The 19,458-nt window shown below is 37.6% G+C and overlaps 1 protein-coding gene across 1 annotated transcript in view; it reads left to right on the plus strand.

The window, feature by feature from the left end:
- The window catches only part of LOC107654779 (transcriptional regulator ATRX-like), a 64,844-nt gene that overhangs the window by 31,575 nt on the left and 13,811 nt on the right, over nucleotides 1-19,458 (plus strand). Inside the window, exons 14-25 of the mRNA XM_016442029.1 lie at nucleotides 461-722; nucleotides 977-1,114; nucleotides 3,905-4,080; nucleotides 4,159-4,276; nucleotides 10,113-10,243; nucleotides 11,420-11,514; nucleotides 11,603-11,742; nucleotides 13,238-13,388; nucleotides 13,483-13,583; nucleotides 14,698-14,806; nucleotides 16,260-16,437; nucleotides 16,551-16,742. Coding sequence (XP_016297515.1) covers nucleotides 461-722; nucleotides 977-1,114; nucleotides 3,905-4,080; nucleotides 4,159-4,276; nucleotides 10,113-10,243; nucleotides 11,420-11,514; nucleotides 11,603-11,742; nucleotides 13,238-13,388; nucleotides 13,483-13,583; nucleotides 14,698-14,806; nucleotides 16,260-16,437; nucleotides 16,551-16,742 — 1,791 coding nt within the window. The remainder of the gene's footprint in view (nucleotides 1-460; nucleotides 723-976; nucleotides 1,115-3,904; nucleotides 4,081-4,158; nucleotides 4,277-10,112; nucleotides 10,244-11,419; nucleotides 11,515-11,602; nucleotides 11,743-13,237; nucleotides 13,389-13,482; nucleotides 13,584-14,697; nucleotides 14,807-16,259; nucleotides 16,438-16,550; nucleotides 16,743-19,458) is intronic.

Genomic DNA, 19,458 nt, shown 5'->3' on the forward strand with positions numbered 1-19,458 from the left:
TGATCTTTATTTTGATGTATTGCATGTTCAGATATTCATACAACAACATATTCTGGGGGCCATGAAATTTTTGTGAAAATCCTTAAAAATGCTGGCGGTGGCTGGCAACTTTTTTCAAAAACGCTTGCGGGGAAAGAGTTGTCTAATTTAAGCAGTTGTAAAGCCTACAAATCAGTTAATTTTAACCTTCAATATTATAGTAATGTAGTACCAACTGACTCTCATGTACAGCCATATTACTAATCAAAAATTACGTTTTGATATATTTACGGTAGGAAATTTACAAAATATCTTCATGGAGCATGTTCTGTACTTCTGATTTTTGGCATAACAGAAAAATGTGTAATTTTGACCCATACAATGTATTGTTGGCTATTGCTACAAATATACCCCAGCGACTTAAGACTGTTTTTGTGCTCCAGGGTTACATATTTGTCGAATGTAAAAAAAGAGCTGAGAGCCACTGTTTCACAGGAAGCACATTCCTTTTCAGTTGTTGACATTAATCTCACTGTATGTCGGTGTGTTTTGGCTTGTGTTTCAGGTGACAGAGCTGGCCACAGTCAAGAGGCCTCAGGAGAGAGCGTACGCTTTACAGCGCTGGCAGGAGGATGGCGGCGTCATGATCATAGGCTACGAGATGTACCGCAACCTCACGCAAGGACGAAACATCAAGAGCAAGAAGCTGAAGGAAACCTTTCAGAAAACGCTGGTTGATCCAGGTGAAGTTACTGCATTAGCAAAGCACTTCCGCTCACGTGATTATGAAAAACGTGGAAATATCACAAGATTGTGTTTTCCAGTCCATGTCAGATTTCTTGGTGAATATACATGTTTGTACAGTAAAAAGTTTAATTTACTAGAAAAGCTCTGCATGAAGGAAATCTGTTGTGTGTGTGTTGATCAGAATCTGTGAGAGCACTGCACACATTCAGATGATGGACATGAACCGAATGGATGATGTTTTGATGTACAGGTCCGGATTTTGTCATCTGTGACGAGGGTCACGTGCTGAAGAACGAAGCGTCTGCTGTCTCCAAAGCCATGAACTCCATCATGACTCGTCGGCGAGTGGTGCTGACAGGAACCCCACTGCAGAACAACCTGATAGAGTGTGAGTCACATGAGTGCTGGTGGTTGACCAATATGGTTTTTATTTATTTGTGTATTTATTTCTTTAGTGGCCGGCAACTTGAGAGTTCAGTAGGCAATAAAAAAATTAAAAACTATTGGATGTGGTTATCAGCCAATGCCATAATCTTAAAATTCCCAAATATCAGCTAACATATTGGTAGAGTATTAGTTATTAAATACTAGTGCTGTCAAACGATTAATCGCATCCAAAATAAAAGTTTTTGTTTACATAATATGTGACCCTGCAGCACAAAAGCAGCCTTAACTCGCTAGGGTATATTTGTAGCAATAGCCAACAATACATTGTATGGGTCAAAACTATAAATTTTTCTTTTATGCCAAAAATCATTAGGACATTAAGTAAAGATCATGTTCCATGAAGATATTTTGTAAATCTCCTACCGTAAATATATTAAAACTTAATTTTTTGTCCTCTCAACACTGTGCTCAACTGGCTCAATGAGTTTGAGAAGTGGCAAGAAGGCCTGAAGGACGAGGAGAGTTTAGAGGTAGAGTTTTGGTATTGTAACACGTAGATCTTCCTATTACTCATTCCCATCGTTTATTATTCACAAGGGTGCATTTGAATTGCATCATGAATATTACAAATAAAGCGGAATTTATTTTGAAGTGACCATTATTGCACGTAATCTGTGTACTTCAGATAAGTAAAATGGGGGGAAAATGTGTCATGCTTGCATACTGTGGCATTATCATTCATTAGTGCATCATGTGCACATTCCTAATTTAATTATAAATTAAACTTGGTACTTTTACTCTTAATACATATGTGACCCTAGACCACAAAACCAGTCTTAAGTGTCAATTTTTCAAAATTGAGATTTATACAACATCTGAAAGCAGAAATGTACCCTTATGACTGGTTTTGTGGTCAAGGGTCACATATATGTTTGTGTACTGTGTATATTTATTATGTTTATATAAAAGCACACACAGTATATATTTTGAAAATATTTAAATGTATATATTTATATTCATATAATTTATATTATATATAAATATATTGAATATATAAACAACAAAAAACCTTCGATTGTTTTGGTTATTTTCTATGAGTTTGTGGATATGCTCGGCCCTGGCAGCTTTTAAAGCCTGTCTATAGCTGGACATACTGTTTTTCCACGCAATTCTAAAAACTTCCAAGTTAGTTTTTCTCCATTTGCGCTCAAGACTATTAATAGTTTATAGACAGAGCCTCCAACTGGCTCTAAGCATTCAGTGCTGCTTGATTCCCAGAATCAGTCCGATTTCAATCAGATCTGGAGTATGCTTCAAGTTAGGGCTGTGCAATTAATCGAAAAACAATTTCGATATCGATTTTGGCCTCCAACGATTATGAAAATACAATAATCGAGATAAAACGATTATTACGCCCCCTTTTCCAGCGGTGCACTTTCGTTCCTCCATACAAGCCCAATTTCACGTGCAAATCAGTAAAATCATGTAACGTGACTTTTGCAAAATGGGACGTGCTTGATTTATGTAAGAATATGTATTCATGTTTTTAAAAGCGTGAAAGAGACCTTGCGTTGCTCCTCAGGAAGATATATGCGCTCAGAGACGGAGCAGAACACGGACATGTAGCTGATTAGGGCTGTGCAATTAATCGAAAAACAGTTTCGATTTCGATTTTGACCTCCAACGATTATGAAAATACAACGATCGAGATAAAACGAGTATTGCGCCCATTCCACCCCCTTTCCAGCGCTGCGCCTTCGTTCCTCCATAAAAGCTCAATTTCACAGGCAAATCAGTAAAGTCATGTAACGTGACTTTTGCAAAATGGGACGTGCTTGATTTATGTAAGAATATGTATTCATGTTTTTAAAAGCGTGAAAGAGACCTTGCGTTGCTCCTCAGGAAGATATATGCGCTCAGAGACGGAACTGAACACGGACATGTAAAGTCATCTTTTAGCTCAAGGTGCGCGCCTCAACAGTGAAATACACACAAAATGTGTCAAAATGCGGCGCTTGGTGATTATTCATGTATACCTTCATTGGTCATGTAATAAATGAACGTAAAGTGTTGAGAATGAAAATACGCGTGTAACGGTAAATTGGATCCGTGCGGCTCTTAAAGTGACAGCGGGCTATTTTCCTGCTGCGACTTTGTGCTTAATATTAATCAAACAACAAAAGACAAATTCAAAATCACACACTGCTCTTGAGTGAAGGATTTTTGTAGCTTTAATAAGAAACAAAAAAGTTTAAATCTTATAGTGAAGATTATGCTGTTTTAATTTACATTTGATTATTCATTTTTGTAGTAGGCTGTAAACTGCTTGAGACTTGCATAAAAAAAACATTAAAGCACAGTTTGTTTAATTTTTATCTTTTTATTCTATTGTATTTGTCCTTTGCTTTTTTATTACTGACAGTTTAATTATTTTCAATAATTTTGAGGACTTTTTGTTTGAAATTCCTCTGGTCTCTACAATGTAGATGTCATTGCAACCTTATTTACAGGAAATATGTATTTGATATGTATCACTATCTTTAAATAAATCACTCATATAAAGTTTTGGTCATATGGCCCCCTCATAATCGTGTTAAATAACCGTGATTACAATATTGACCAAAATAATCGTGATTATGATTTTTGCCATAATCGAGCAGCCCTACTTCAAGTAGACTATGGCCAGTTAAGGGTTATGCCACGTCATTCTGAATGTGGAAAGACATCTTTAAACCCTTGAATTATGACAAGAATAATTTTCGGGTGTGAAATTGCCATTTTCTCCCCTCAGATCACTGTATGGTGAACTTCATCAAGGAGAACCTGCTGGGGTCAGTGAAAGAGTTCAGAAACCGCTTCATCAACCCCATCCAGAACGGCCAGTGCGCCGACTCCACGCTGACTGATGTCCGAGTCATGAAGAAGCGCGCACACATCCTCTACGAGATGCTGGCAGGATGCGTCCAAGTAAGCCAGAAGACCACAGCCAGTGTATTCAGTGCTAGTTCATAATGAACAGACTTGTAAAAATGTTGTCTTCCACAGAGAAGAGACTATACTGCCCTTACAAAATTCCTGCCGCCAAAACACGAGTATGTGTTAGCGATACGTTTAACACCCATTCAGTGCAAGCTTTACCGATACTACCTGGATCACTTCACAGGTACGACTCTGCATTATATTAATTTCAGTTTATTTCGCATTTGCTCTGTTAAAGATCTAATTTTTTCCTAATTATTTTCATAATATACAGTGGTGGCCAAAATGATTAGAACACTAGTATTCTCAGCAGCTAAAAATGGTTTTAAGTCAGTTATTTCTATCTTTTGCTGTAGTGTTTCAGTAGGAAATATCAGTTTACATTTCCAAGCATTCATTTTGCCATTAATTGTAATAATCCAGTGAGATCTTCGTCTGAGAACAGATGGTGCTGCACACAGAGATCTGATCTGATCATCATCCAGTCTGTCTGGAGTGATATGAAGAAACCGAACAAACTGAGACAGACTCAGTACAGAAGAACTGTGGCAGCGTCTCCAAGTAGGGATGTGCGATATGGCGATTTTTGATCGTGGACGATAAAAATGTCTCCACGATCTGCTTTTGAAGAAATATCACAGTATTGTGCTACAGCGCCACATACATTCACATCAGTGTTAACTCAGCAGTCGAGTTGCTCTCACGGGACACTGCATTTATTCACAATCACAAAAGTACATTATTTGCATGTGCTTTAAAGCCTTGCCGGTTATACATTTCATTCACGCGCTCTTCTGACATGCACTTTTTCTGAGCGCATGCACCCGAAGCGCGCACACTAAAAACCCTGTCAAACAGCGCCTGATTAAGGTACTGGACTAAGTTATCTTTTGCGCTAATACTGTTAAAACGCACAAGGCTTACATATAGACTTGGTTATGCCTAAAATAAAAGTAAACAAGAAACGGATGCGTGTCAGTATATTAGATGCGTGCAGCTCTTAAAGGGACAGTACTAAACATGCTGCCGACTGTCATTAAAGGGATAGTTCACCCTAAAAATTGATTTCTGTCATTATTTACTCACTCACATGTTGTGCCAAACCTGTATTAATTTCTTTCTTGTGCTGAACACAAAAGAAGATATTTTGAAGAATGTGGGTAACCAAACATTTGCTTGTCCACATTGACTTGAAAAAAATACTATGGACTATTCCATGTTCTTCAAAATAGCATTTATGTTCAACAGAAGAAAGAAACTCATTCAGGTTTAAAACAACTTTTGAGTGAGTGAATGATGGTATAAAAATAAAACACTTTATTTTTGGGTGAACTATTCCTTTAATGTTAATAAAACAAGAAAACACAAAGACAAAAATAACTCGCTACTCTTGACTGAAAAACTTTAAGACCGTTGCTTTAATAGGAATCAATCTATACCTATAGTGTTTTATTTTTATATTTGTTCATTCAATTTCTTGAATGCTCCTGCTAAATACACCTATCGTACTTGAAAATAAAACACTGTTTGTTTTATTTGTATATTATGTGTATTTGTAATGTGTATCTTTGTTCTTATTTTTTAATAACAAAGATAAAATAATGACAAAGACTTTTATCTTCGCCCACTTTGGCCTAAATATCCGCCATTCTTTTTTTATATTTTGTTATACCTTGAAAGGCTTTGTCTTTATAATAGGGGAATTAGTTTGGCTGTAATGCTCAGACAACTTGCAAAATAGAAAATCCAACATGACACAGAATTGTGATAAAATCGAGATATTTATTAAAAAAAACGTGATATGATATTTTTGCCATATCACCCACCAATATCTCCAAGATGCTTCAAGAAACCTACCTGCAAAGCTACAGTACTGTTAAAAGTTTTAGGCACTTGTGTAAAAATGCTGTAAAATGAGGATGCAGTCAAAAATAATGTATAATAGATTTTCTTTATCAATTAACTTCTATTAACTAAATGAAATCAACATTTAGTGTGACCATCCTCTCTGCGTTTAAAGCAGCTTTTGCCCTCGATACACTTGCGCATAGTTTTTCAGGGAGCTTTGCAGGTAGCTTTCTTGAAGCGTCTTTGAGACACAGTTCTTCTGGATTGAGTCTGTCTCAGTTTGTTCTGTTTCTTCATGTCACTCCAGACAGACTGATGATGATCAGATCACATCTCTGTGTGGAGCACTGGCTGTTGTAATGCTTGGAAATGTAAACTGATATTTCCTACAGACACATTACAGCAAAAGATAGAAATAACGGACTTAAAACCATTTTTTTAGCTGCTGAAAATACTAGCGTTCTAATAATTTTGGCCACCACTGTATGTCTCTGGATTTAACAGGGCAAATAGACATAAGGCCTTGTGAACAGTAAAAAAAAAAATAGTTTTGATGATTAAAATCCATCTATTTTCTGCTTGATGTAAAATATTCCTGAGTGAAACTGAATATTAAGTTAAATGCTTTGTCATGTTGAGTTTTAATTGTCAAATATGCGATTCAAATCATGCAGTCTCTCAGCTTAAACCCTGAAATAGGAGTTTGGAGATTTGAGTCTCCTGAGGTGAAACCAGTCTTTCCCCCCTGCTCTCATTTTTTCAATTAAGTGGTTTAGCGGTGTTATAGCTCAGGCCGCGATTGTTCTGAAGCAGCTCCGCAGCTGGGAGAGGAAGAATGGCAGCTGGCACCAGGCCGCGGGGCGATCTGAACCAATTCCCACATCCTTATCTAATGAAGAGCTTTAGGAGAATTTCCCAGCCAGAGGCTCATTAGGCCGGCTTTCCTCTGAGCCCGCTGCTATGCTACTGCGCTGCTGTTGTGACTGTAGGTGCATACCCCCAGAGACCACCACCAGACACTGTCTTTGCCTTAATGCTTGCACTTTTGTCCTGGTGGCCTGCTTTACCCAAACCCTGATCCAATTTCATGCTGCATTGAGGTGAACTCGCATTCGGCATTTTAGACGGTGTTAAAGCTGCTGTGACTTTTTTTAAATTCAAATACTATCCCAGCTTTGTATGCAGCGATGACTGTTCTCTGTCCCTGTTTATACCTGGTATTAGGATGTGTAAATATGAAGAGGAAAAAATAAAACGGCTAGATTTATAAATAACATATCATAGATAGTTTTGAAAAAGAAACTTTTTAAAGGGATATAGTTTCTTCAAATGCTACAATATTAGTCACTAATGTTGTGCATTGCTGCGATCACCTAGACTTTGTTGATGTGCAGCATGTAATGCATCCAAAAATATGCATTCTAACTCCACTTTACTGCAATCCTGCAGATTTAAAGTTTGCGTTCTTTATAATTTAAGAGGTCACACAGTCACAAGTCTTCACATGACTTTATAAATTCACAGGTCAGAGCTGAATTTAATTTTGAACTTTGGAAAGCAGCAACATTCATATGAGCTTGCATTTCCTGTCTCACACATTTAGATGAATGGAAAGCGTGGTGTGACTGATTGAGCTGAATCAGAAGAGTGAATGAGCAACAGTAAACTGAAGTGCTTTGCTAGCGGCTTAACTAAACTTAAAGGGTTAGTTCACCCAAAAATTAGCCCATGATTTACTCACCCTCAAGGCATCTTAGGTGTATATGGCTTCAATGAATCCAATCAGAGTTATATAAAAAAAATGTCTTTGATCTTCCAAGCTTTCAAATGGCACTCAGCGGGTGTTACAGTGCATCAGTCCAAAAGAAGTGAAATTAAGCGCATACATCCATAGTAAAACGTGCCTCACACGGCTCCAGGGGGTGAATAAAGAGCATTTGATTGAACAGAAAAACTGATGAGAAGCTGACGTACAAATCGTTGATCCACATTGGTGGTAGAGAGGCTGTACATTTTGAATGCATATAAATGCACATTTTGGCATTGTTTTGAAACACCAGCTTATAGATAAAGTTAAGACTAGTGTAATCATACTAGCCGCAAAAAAAAACTTTTGATTTCTAGGGACTTTAAACAGACAGCTAAAGCACAACAAATTTACAACATTGTATTACAGTAGCATTCTCAATATAATGTTATGACAGATTGGCATTGCATATTTTCCACTGTGTTTTCATTATCAAAGTGATTCCAGTCATTACTACACGCCATAGCTTCAGTCCTCTAGTCTTGGTGGCATAACGTTCTAATGGTAACCAATCAGACCTCAAGATAACACACAAAATGCCACCATAACTGATCAGAATTATTAGATTTATTTTTAAGTCACGCAATCATTGCTTTCATGATGGATTATCACTGTTGCTCAGGTACTATCTCTTCAGGACCCGTGCAATATTCCATATCCTAGTGTTTCTTTTTAAACATAGCCAGTCATTTGTTTTGCAAATCTGCTTGGTGTACTGCGAAAATGACACGCAGCAGTTTCAAGATGTTTGTAGCAAAGCCTTTCTTGCAAAGGCATGTTTTTTTGTTGTTGTGGTTTTTGAGTGGAGGATTTTGTTGCTTTGCTTTTCTAAGCATCAGTGTGAAAACAGGCAGCGTGAGCCTCGCACTGTGCTAAGAGCTTGTTTACCTGCTCAGTTAATCCTCTGGGCTAATCTGAATTCAGGATTTAGGCCGCTGCGGTGCACTGTGCTCTGGCACGCTTATGGAGCTTATAATATGACAAAACTATTTGAATTGTGTAAATTTGAATTATTGACTAGTGTCATTTAACAAAACTGAATTTTATGTGGCATTTAACATAGTTCTGAATTAGATTTTTTTTTACTTGAATATTTAACATTTGAAATTTAACACAATTGAATTTTTTATGGCAGTTTTTTTTAATAGACATGTATTTTCAAACAGCGGATTTTTTGTTCTGAATTGTTAAGCCTCGTACACACTGGGACGATTATCGTGCGTGCTTATTGCCGGCGTTTTTCGACGCGTCTTTTGTGTTCATACCCAAGCGATTTTCGCAGGCGATGAGCCGAGTGAACGTGCAAATTCACTCCCTGACATTAGATGGCGCTTAATGAAAAACAGAAATACCCCGGTACACATCGAATCCTATTTGATCTGCAATTCCTCTCCATAACAACTCCCTCTTATCAAGATTTTTGTAGTCGCTGTCGCGTTTGTCATAAAGCCCTTTGTGTTCAGACACCAATGAGACCAGCAGCTCTACATTCATCTTGCCTCGATGCATCTTCTTGGTCTACTTACTTCCTCTTCGTCGTTAGGTATCAATGTGTGCTCGGCAAGACCGTTTTGTGCTTGAGCGCCACCAAGTCGTGTTTTACTGTAACTTCAGCAGCTCCAGGCACGTGAACAAAAGCGCCAATCTCATTGGTCGGCCAGTTTTTAACGCGGCGCGTCAAACCAAAAAAACAAACCCGAGGTGTTTTAAAAAAAATGACACTTTTACGCCTCACGTTTTGCGCGTCGGTGTGCACACTCACATTGGCGCCCTTTGTTTAGTCACGAGGCGTTAAACGTCGCGGCGCGTCAAACCAAAAAAACAAACCCGAGGTGTTTTAAAAAAAATGACACTTTTACGCCTCACGTTTTGCGCGTCGGTGTGCACACTCACATTGGCGCCCTTTGTTTAGTCACAAGGTGTTAAACGTTGGCGATAAACGCGCGCGATATTCGTCCCGGTGTGAACAAGCCTTTAGACTGCAAATATACAGTTTTTAAAAATGTAATTTTGAATGTTGAATTTGATGTTCCGAATTTCTTGAAAACTTGAAGCTGTATTTTTAAAAACTGGATATTTGCAGTCTAACAATTCAGAACAAAAATCCGCTGTTTGAAAATGCGTCTATTAAAAAAAAACTGCCATAAAAAATTGTTACATTTCATGTTAAATATTCAAGTAAAAAAAAAATCTAATTCAGAACTATGTTAAATGCCACTTAAAATTCAGTTTTGTTAAATGACACTTATCAATAATTCAAATTTACACAATTCAAATTCAAATAGTTTTGTCATATTATAAGCTCCATACACACTGGGCTAGAAACCGTGCCAGCGGCGGGCGCTAAACGTCTCCCTCTGAACAGGTGTCGGTTCTGCCTTGGAGAGTGGAAGAGGCCGCGCTGGGACCAAACTCTTCCAGGATTTCCAGATGCTCAGCAGAATCTGGACCCATCCGTGGTGCCTCCAGCTGGACTATATCAGTAAAGAAAACAAGGTGAGGGAATAAAGACAGCGGACTGCAGACTTCTCTGAAAACACAACCCCGGGGGAATTTACTTGAGGGGGAAGTTTCCCTGAAGTCATCGCTTTCTGTGCACATATGGAATGCCAGACACCAAAAAAAAATTACTAGGGAGCCAAATGATGTTCTTTACTTGCCAAAGAAGCACTTTTGTACATGCTCAGGTTCACATTATCTATCCCAAGTTTATGTTAAGCCCTAGAAAACTAGACAATCCGTTAGATTTACAGCATTTAAAGGGATTGTTCACCCAAACATGAAGGCTTTGGTTACCTTCAGAAATACAGATTAATATATTTTTAATGAAACCTTTGTCCCTCTATTCAAATGCCAGGTAACCAAAATGGTCATAAATCTGCCCTAAACGAATCCATCTGAAAAGAGACCGTTGCTTTATATGATGTAAATAAAAACTTAACCTATTCTTCTAAATAATGATTGACAGACACACATTTGGCAAATACAGAAGCTCAAGCGTGCATGTGTGATGCACGAGATCTATTGAGGATTGTTCTAACATATGCGAGTTGCTAAATGTATGTGTGTTTAAAAGCCTAAATTAAATCTGTTTATCATATTGAGCTCTTCGTGAGACTTGCATTAAACTGCTCAATTCATACGGATTTATACGCTTTTTTGACCGTTTTGGATGTTCTAGATTTTGTTTACTTAGACTTTCAGTGGAGGTTTCATTTAAAAATATTGGTAACACTTGAGTTATTTAGACCTATTCTCACTAATAACTAGTTGCTTATTAGAATGTATATTACTAGCATATTGGCTGTTTATTAGTGCATATAGCGCACATATTAATGCCTTATTTCGCATGACCATATTCTAGATCCTTTAATCCACCCCATACCTAAACCTAACAACTACCTTACTAACTATTAATAAACAGCAAATTGGAAGTTTAAAATTGGAAGGCAAAAGTCATAGTTATTAGTGAATATCTGTTCCCTAATCTAAAGTGTTGCCATAATATCTTAACTTGTGTTTTGACGATGAACCAAAGTCATACAGGTTTGGAATGAGGTAAGGTTGATTAAATGATGACAGGATTTTCATTTTTGGTTGAACAATTGCTGTAACTCTGCTGATTAGAATAGCAGCACCTTAACTGTTGTTTTTTTCTCTTCACACTAACAGGGATACTTCGATGAGGACAGTATGGAGGAGTTCATAGCCTCAGAGACAGAGGAGTCCTCCATGAGTTTGACCTCTGAAGATGAGAAGCCCAAAAGGTTTGAGATGAGTCTTAACTCTTCCTTGGTAACCGTCCTGTTTGCTGGCTGTGTAATGACTGATCTGGTTCTCTAAACCCCCGTACAGAAAGAAGCAGCGAGGCAAAGGGAAAGAGCAGAGCTCAGACAAGTCCGACAGCGATGACCTGGAAGTGATTAAGGAGTGGAACACCAGCTCTCGTGGAGGAAACCCTGAGGGGCGCAACAGAGCAGAGCCTGTGGAAGAGGGTATGACTGAGCTTACTGACAAAATCATCTCTTCAGATAGGAGTTAAGCAGTGCTGTTGTTACTAATAATGGTTAAAGGGATAGTTCACCTGAACATGAATATTCTGACATCATTGACTCGCCCTCAAGTTGTTCCAAATCTGTGTGAAAGAAGATATTTTAAAGAATGTTGGTAACCAAACAGTTGACAGTAGTGGTCGACCGATATTGGGTTTTTGCAGACATCTCGAAAAGCAGGGTGGCCGATATAAAGCCGATATAATTTTATTTATTTTAATTAATATGTAAGAAATTTTAAATCGTTTGAAAATGGATTAAAAAATACATGTGTTAAATAAACATACTTATACTTCAGATGAACAGTATTTTTCACAAATATATAAATATATAATTAAAATATAATTAAAAAGAAAGTAAACACTGTAACCAACAGGGCACTCTGTATTCTGGGAAGTTTGTGTGCATTGGGAATCATATTTTTTTAAAATAAAGCCAAGGTAAACACTAATTTTACATACAGCAGCACACAGTGAAAATGAAATGAATATGACAGTGGGCAAATGCATAAAGCGCAGCATAGTTTGAAATCAAAAGCACACTTCACAAGATCTCACAGCTGGATTTGACTAAGTTTGTGAAATTAGATGTTTATTAGTCATTCAAAGATTTGTTTAAATTATATAAATGCGTATTTGCTGAATGCTGACGGCAAACAAGAAAGTATTATAATGTTTGCCTTTATATTACTAATAATATAAAAGCGTTTGTTATAATAATTTTGTATACATTTTAATTCCTTTGTTTAACCATTCTATCTGATTATTAGACAGACTTCTATCTGTATTAGACAGAACTGTTAATGACAACAGCGAACAAGACGGAGAATGTGAGCATCGAATGCATCGGCCAAACAGGAAAACTTATCGGCCGATGCCGATATTTGAAAAATGCCAAATATCGGCCGATATATCGGTCGACCACTAGTTGACAGTAGCCATTGACTTCTATAATATTTTTCTATACTGTGGAAGTCCGTGGGGACCAGCAACTGTTTGGTTACCAACATTCTTCAAAATATCTTCTTTTGTGTTCAGCACAAGAAAGAATATCTGAGGTTGAGTAAATGATGACATTGTTGTGTGGACTGTCCTTTCAACAGAAAAAAAAAATCCTTTAATTGACCGATCCTGATGACCAAGATTATATTTTTTACAGTTAGTTTTATAACAGTTCACACACATGCAAAATTCTATAAATTAACACTTACTTTACACACTATTTGCAATGTACTAATACACTAATAATACACTATTTAATATTTCACGTTTAAAAAAAATGATTACATTTTTTAAAAATTATTCATTAGAATGATGTTGGTAGATTTTGGACCTGACACTAGATGCAGTAAAACAACTTTTTGTTGAAAACTACGGATGCATTGCACGTCTTCTGCAAATATGGCCACAACAGTGTGTATCCATGATGTTTTCCTCAGTTCGGCCGTCGAACTCAGGTCCTGGCAGCCCATCACCTGACTGGTACAAAGAGTTTGTGACCGAGCCAGATTCTGAGGTGCTGGAGCATTCTGGGAAAATGGTGCTTCTTTTTGAGATCCTCCGCATGGCAGAAGAATTGGAAGAAAAAGTGTGAGTTAAGTTTTGTCAGAGTAGCATCTCCGAATTCGTTGTCTTCCATGTCATTCGGTCATGTGTGTGACGGTCACGTGTCCTGTGTGCTCAGGTTGGTGTTCAGCCAGTCTCTCATTTCTCTGGACCTCATTGAAGATTTCCTGGAGTTGGCAGGCAAAGCTAAAGAGGAAGGCAAGCTTTCGCCGTACAAAGGTCAGGCACTTTTAGCAATGTTTTCCCTCAGCCTTAATCACGGTGCTTTGTAATCGGTTTGATTTTCTGTGCTAGAGATTTCTGCCACTCAGAGTCTGCATGCTTTTCATACTTGATATATTCTTTTACAAATAATAACCAGGTATTGTATTCTTTGTATTGTGCAGTGCATCATTTTAAATTCTTACTATGTCAGCATGAAATCAAAACTCTAGTGCTGTCAACCGATTAATCGCGATTAATCGCATCCAAAATATATATACATGCATATAATAAATATACACAGAACACACACATACATTATGCAAACGTAAACATTTATTTTGTAAGCGTTTAATCGTGATTAATTGTTTGACAGCACTACAAAACTCACACTAGTTGTTGTAGGTTTTTATTGTACGCAATGAGTTAGTCCATACTTCCAAAGAGAAAAACATGTTCAAAACCTTTTGAAATGTAATGACTTGTTCCGCGTATTATACGACTTTCTCTTTTGTCTGTCTTGACTTCATATGGTTTGTACGGTGGCCCATGCTGTGAGTGTTTTGTTGAATGTTTATGGCCAGTCCTGTAGTTTTTATTTGAATTATATTTGCTGTAAATTTAACATTCATTTCAGCAAATAAGCGAGCACCGATCCAGTGAGTGCAAACTGTGGTTACATGCGAAAACTCATCTGATATTTGCGCACACATCTGACACAGATCTGGGTTAAGTGCCCGCAGAAACACACAAATATGCGCATGTAAACATAAAGCCTCTGGAATAAGGTCACGGTCCTAATTAAACCCTCGCAGCTGTTTTTACTTTCGTTTTGAAAATGATTAGGCCTTTTTTATTTTGCAAAAAAATGTTCGCTTAAGGCTTTGCAATTTGTAATGAAAAGATCACAGAGGAATAATTGGAAACATATTGAAATGTTAGTTATGAACACGAGTGTGGGAGGCCACAATATTAATTGCTGAACATGAGTTCTTTGGGCTTTGCCACCTATGTAGGGTACATGCTTTCCCCTGAGCTCTCCATGTACAGCAAACCCTACCAGGGCTGACAGCTGCATTAAATATTTGCTAGAAACTGATTGTTGACTGGCTGTGCTGATGTTTTTCTCCAGGTGAGGGCAAGTGGTTCAGAAACATTGACTACTATCGTCTAGATGGTTCAACGAATGCCGTGACCAGGAAGAAATGGGCAGAGGACTTCAATGACACCAGTAATGTTCGGTAAAGGCACTTTTCCCTCTAGAGTGCAGGGCTCCAGACTCATTCTTCCCACTGGTCGCTCGTTTGCGACTAACTTTATCAGTTGGTTGAGCACAAAACCAGTCTTAAGTAGCACAGGTATATTTGTAGCAATAGCCAAAAATACATTGTATGGGTCAAAATTATAGATTTTTCTTTTATGCCAAAATTCATTAGGATATCAAGTAAAGATCATGTTCTATGAAGATATTTTGTAAATTTCCTACCGTAAATATATAAAAACTTCAGTTCTGTCAGGACCACTATCGTCAAAATGATAGATACTTAGCATAAAGTTTGGTTTGGCGTTATGGTTCTGTTCTGGGCAAAAACTTGAGCAGCAATAATAACCCCCCTAGGGTTAACAGAACAGAACAAGGCAGATATCATTAATGTACTTAATGATATTTAAGTGTAACACTTTATTCAAGATACGCAATTTTTTTTTATTTTTTTTTATCAACATTTAATCAATGCATGCTGATGAACTTTTATCATAGTTTATAGTTATATGGAAGCGAAAGTGGTTAACATTCAACCCATTCTTTTTCATCAGTAGTATTATATGTGATTTGAATTTTGTGAACGGGAGTTCCTCTTTTGCTGTGTTATAAGCCTCGGGCTTCAGATGCTTTCGATTTCGCGATCTTGTTGTCACGTTTTACAAGAAAAGATTATTGTCTGTTTGGCTTACGTACATCTATACAGCTTTCACTTTTTAAGACTAAAACAAAAGATGGATTCATTGTTATTCTTAATTAAAAAAGCACAACAACCATAAAACAGTAAGAGAGCCTACAATGACAAACTAGCTTACAAAACGTTTATTAACAAAACCGAATAAGATGAGGCATGGCACACACCACATGCTGTATTATATACCGACTACTAAATTACAGAACGTTTCGCAAACACTGAGGAATCAAATAAATAAATAATAAAAGAGAGCCTCCATAGCGTAACGTGAGGTAAACAGCAAAGATAACAAGCTTTTCAAAATAAAAATTAAACTTGCTGTCGGTGACAGTGCTTGCATGTTTTTTTTTTCCCCACAAGAATACCAGCATGTTCACCTTCTCTGGTTTAAGAAGCGGTCTTTTACTTTACTTTAGCATTAAAACCATCCATCGTTTCCTCAATATTCGCGTAATATTTGCTTCGCGCTCTTGTTGACCCAGCGAGTATAAACCAGGCTCAAACGAGTAGCGCGGTTTCTTTATGCTTTCAGTTTCGTTATGCGTTTGATGTTTCTCATATGCAACCGAAATGGCAGCGCTTATGAGCGACCGCACACAAAATTTAGTCGCACAGGCAGAAAAAATGGTCACAAAATATGACCATTTGGTCGCAGTCTGGAGCCCTGGAGTGTCAAACAGTGGATCCGTTTCTCGCTTTTCCATGAAAGAACTTGTGTTCTTGTTCTTCTCCTCCTCAGGGGGCGATTGTTCCTCATCTCAACCAGAGCTGGTTCTCTTGGGATCAACTTGGTAGCTGCAAACAGGGTCATAATTTTCGACGCCTCATGGAACCCATCCTACGACATTCAGAGTATTTTCAGAGTCTATCGCTTTGGCCAAGTGAAGACCGTGTTTGTCTACAGGTTTTTGGCTCAGGTGAGAAATGTAGTTTTATTTGTTGTGTTTATTACATGTAGAAATATACAGGTTTATTCACAGACAGGGCAGATCAGATCTGTAATGTTTTTTGACATGATTCTTTTCTGTAGGGAACCATGGAGGACAAGATCTATGACCGGCAGATCGCCAAACAGTCGCTGTCCTTCAGAGTTGTAGACCAACAGCAGATTGAACGCCACTTTACCATGAACGAACTGACGGAGCTGTACGCGTTTGAGCCCGACCAGCTGGACGATCCATCTGAGAAGAAGAGCAAGCGGGCCACACCCATGCTGCCCAAGGTGAAAACCGCTTCATACCACCTGCTTTTCTCTGTTTTGTCTGTCAGCAGAAAACATAGTAGTGTTTTGTTTCAATTTGTCAAGCGAAATCACATTTATTTGTATAGCACTGTTCACGATACACATAGTTTCAAAGCAGCTTTACAGAAAACACAATGTTAATTTTGACAAGATTTCAATATTCTCATGCCGTACAGTCGCATTAAGCAGATTAGAGCTGGGCGAGAATATAGTCGTAGAGTCTGGATTTGATGTGTAGTGTATCGATTACCTGCGTTCATATAGTACATTCGATCACACTTTATTTTAAGCTCCAATTCACTAACCATTAACTACAACTTTTGCCTCAAATTCCTAATTTGCTTCTTTTTAATTAATAGTTGGTAAAGTAGTTGTTAAGATTAGGTGTTGGCTAGGATTAGGGATGTAGAATATGGTCATGTGCTTTATAAGTACTAATAAACAGCCAATATGTTAATAATAGGCATGCTAATAAGCAACTAGTTAATAATTATGAATTGGTCCCTGTACTAAAGTGTTGCCTTATATTCATATTAAAAGTTGGATATATGTGACCCTGGAGCACAAAAGCAGTCTTAAGTCGCTGGGGTATATTTGTAGCAATAGCCAACAATACATTGTATGGGTCAAAATTATTGATTTTTCTTTTATGCCAAAAATCATTAGGATATTAAGTAAAGATCATGTTCCATGAAGATATTTTGTAAATTTACTACCGTAAATATCATAAACGTAATTTTTGATTAGTAATATGCATTGCTAAGAACTTCATTTCGACAACTTTAAAGGCGATTTTCTCAATATTTGTTTTTTTTTTTGCACGCTCAGATTCCAGATTTTCAAATAGTTATATCTCGGCCAAATATTGTCCTATCCTAACAAACCATACATCAATATAAAGCTTATTTATTCAGCTTTCAGATGATGCATAAATCTCAATTTCGAAAAATTGACCCTTATGACTGGTTTTGTGGTCCAGGGTCACATATAGTAGTACATCAGTACAGTACAGTTTGTTTACAAATCACTGGGCGATAATATAGTTTACGTTTTTTTTGGCAGTGTAATAATTAACCAAGTCTTTTACCATTATTATAACACCAAAACACTTAAAGAAATCATACAAGAATGATGCGACAAATACATTTACCTTGCAAGTATTAATTTTTATCTGAACATCTCTCTCACAAACACCTTTGTGTTTAAATTTCTGTGCTTCTACTGAGTCTTCATTAGTCTGTTGTAGAAGCATCACACTGTGTTCCTGTGACCTAATATTTAATTGCATTGTTGATTGATCAGCCATCGTGAGCTTAAGCACTAAGTGATCCAAGACTGCCCGTAATGAAAGAAATCTCTCTGCAAACCCAAAATCTGCCTCAAGCCTGCAGAATCACTGCTAAAGTTAAATGCTCCTGGCCTGTGTTCTGTGCACGTTACCTTTTGATGTTCACCAGGATTGAGACACTGTTATTTACTCATGCGCCTGGTTTCCGAAGCATTCAGTCTTCCCGGAGGGATTGGAGGAACAGTGCTCAGCTCTCATCTTAATAGTTCTGTCCCCTTCATCTCTGAGTCTATCTAAGCACAGGTGCGCAGTCACAGGAGAGAACCCCTGAAGATTTTACAAGACCACGTCGGCCTTTGAGTGGGTGTCCAATCTTTCACAACAGCACACAGCTGCACACTGCGACCTCCGTGACCCTTGTTTACTGAAGAGTTTTATTCTGCAGAACCGATGATGCTGGGATCCTTTAATTGGAGGCAAAGCATCCAGTACACATCCAACAGACGTGTCCAAAGCGCACAGCTGTGCAGATATTTGTCTTGTGTACCACAGAAGGTTTATATTGGGGAAGATACAGCCCCCCACATCTCTCTGCTGGAGTCCTCAATGTTTTATCATGAGCTGCTCAGTTGATGTTTGAGAAGCTTGTTCTTGATCAAGCTTTTATTCGGAGATGTAGCCCTACCTTTGTATGCAGTAGATGACCACATTTGGCCATATGTGCACCAGAATGTAGCAAGTCAGCTGTTATGGATGGAATCTGCTGCCTGTAATCGTCTGAAGATGAGTCAGTCATCCCTCAAAGCCTGCAGTCATATCTCGATTTCTCACAGTAACCTCGCCAAGTTTATGGAACACAGGAAATATTTCTAAACCTGGCAGACATCTGCCCATCGCTCTTTCCTTACTTTGTGTAATGTGTCTGCATCTTGATCATTTTTTTTTCTTATAAAGCCAAAAGAATATGACACTTGCACTTGTTTTGTAAACTCAAATCTCATGTTCTTTGGGCAGAGTACTTAGATGTGTTGAACTATTAGCGAACATAAATAAAATAGCTAGTCTTCAATGCCTTAATTTTATGTACACCCCTAAATTTTTACAGTTAAAATCGTACAACAAAAATAATTTTGAAAATATTCAATTTATTGTAGGAAAGAAATGACTGCTGTCAAATCGATTAATTGTGATTAATTGATTGCATGTATGTGTGTGTACTGTGTATATATAAACATACAGACATGTATATATTAAAGAAATATATGTATTATATGCAGTGACGTGAAAAGGTTTTTCCCCCTACCTGTTTCTTTTTCTTTTTTGCATATCTGTCACACTTAAAAGATTCAGATCATCAAACAAATTTTAATATTACACAAAGATAATGCAAGTAAATACAAAATGCAG

This window comes from Sinocyclocheilus anshuiensis, unplaced genomic scaffold, assembly GCF_001515605.1.
Source record: "Sinocyclocheilus anshuiensis isolate Anshui unplaced genomic scaffold, SAMN03320099.WGS_v1.1 scaffold1044, whole genome shotgun sequence".
Classification (NCBI taxonomy): Eukaryota; Metazoa; Chordata; class Actinopteri; order Cypriniformes; family Cyprinidae; genus Sinocyclocheilus; species Sinocyclocheilus anshuiensis.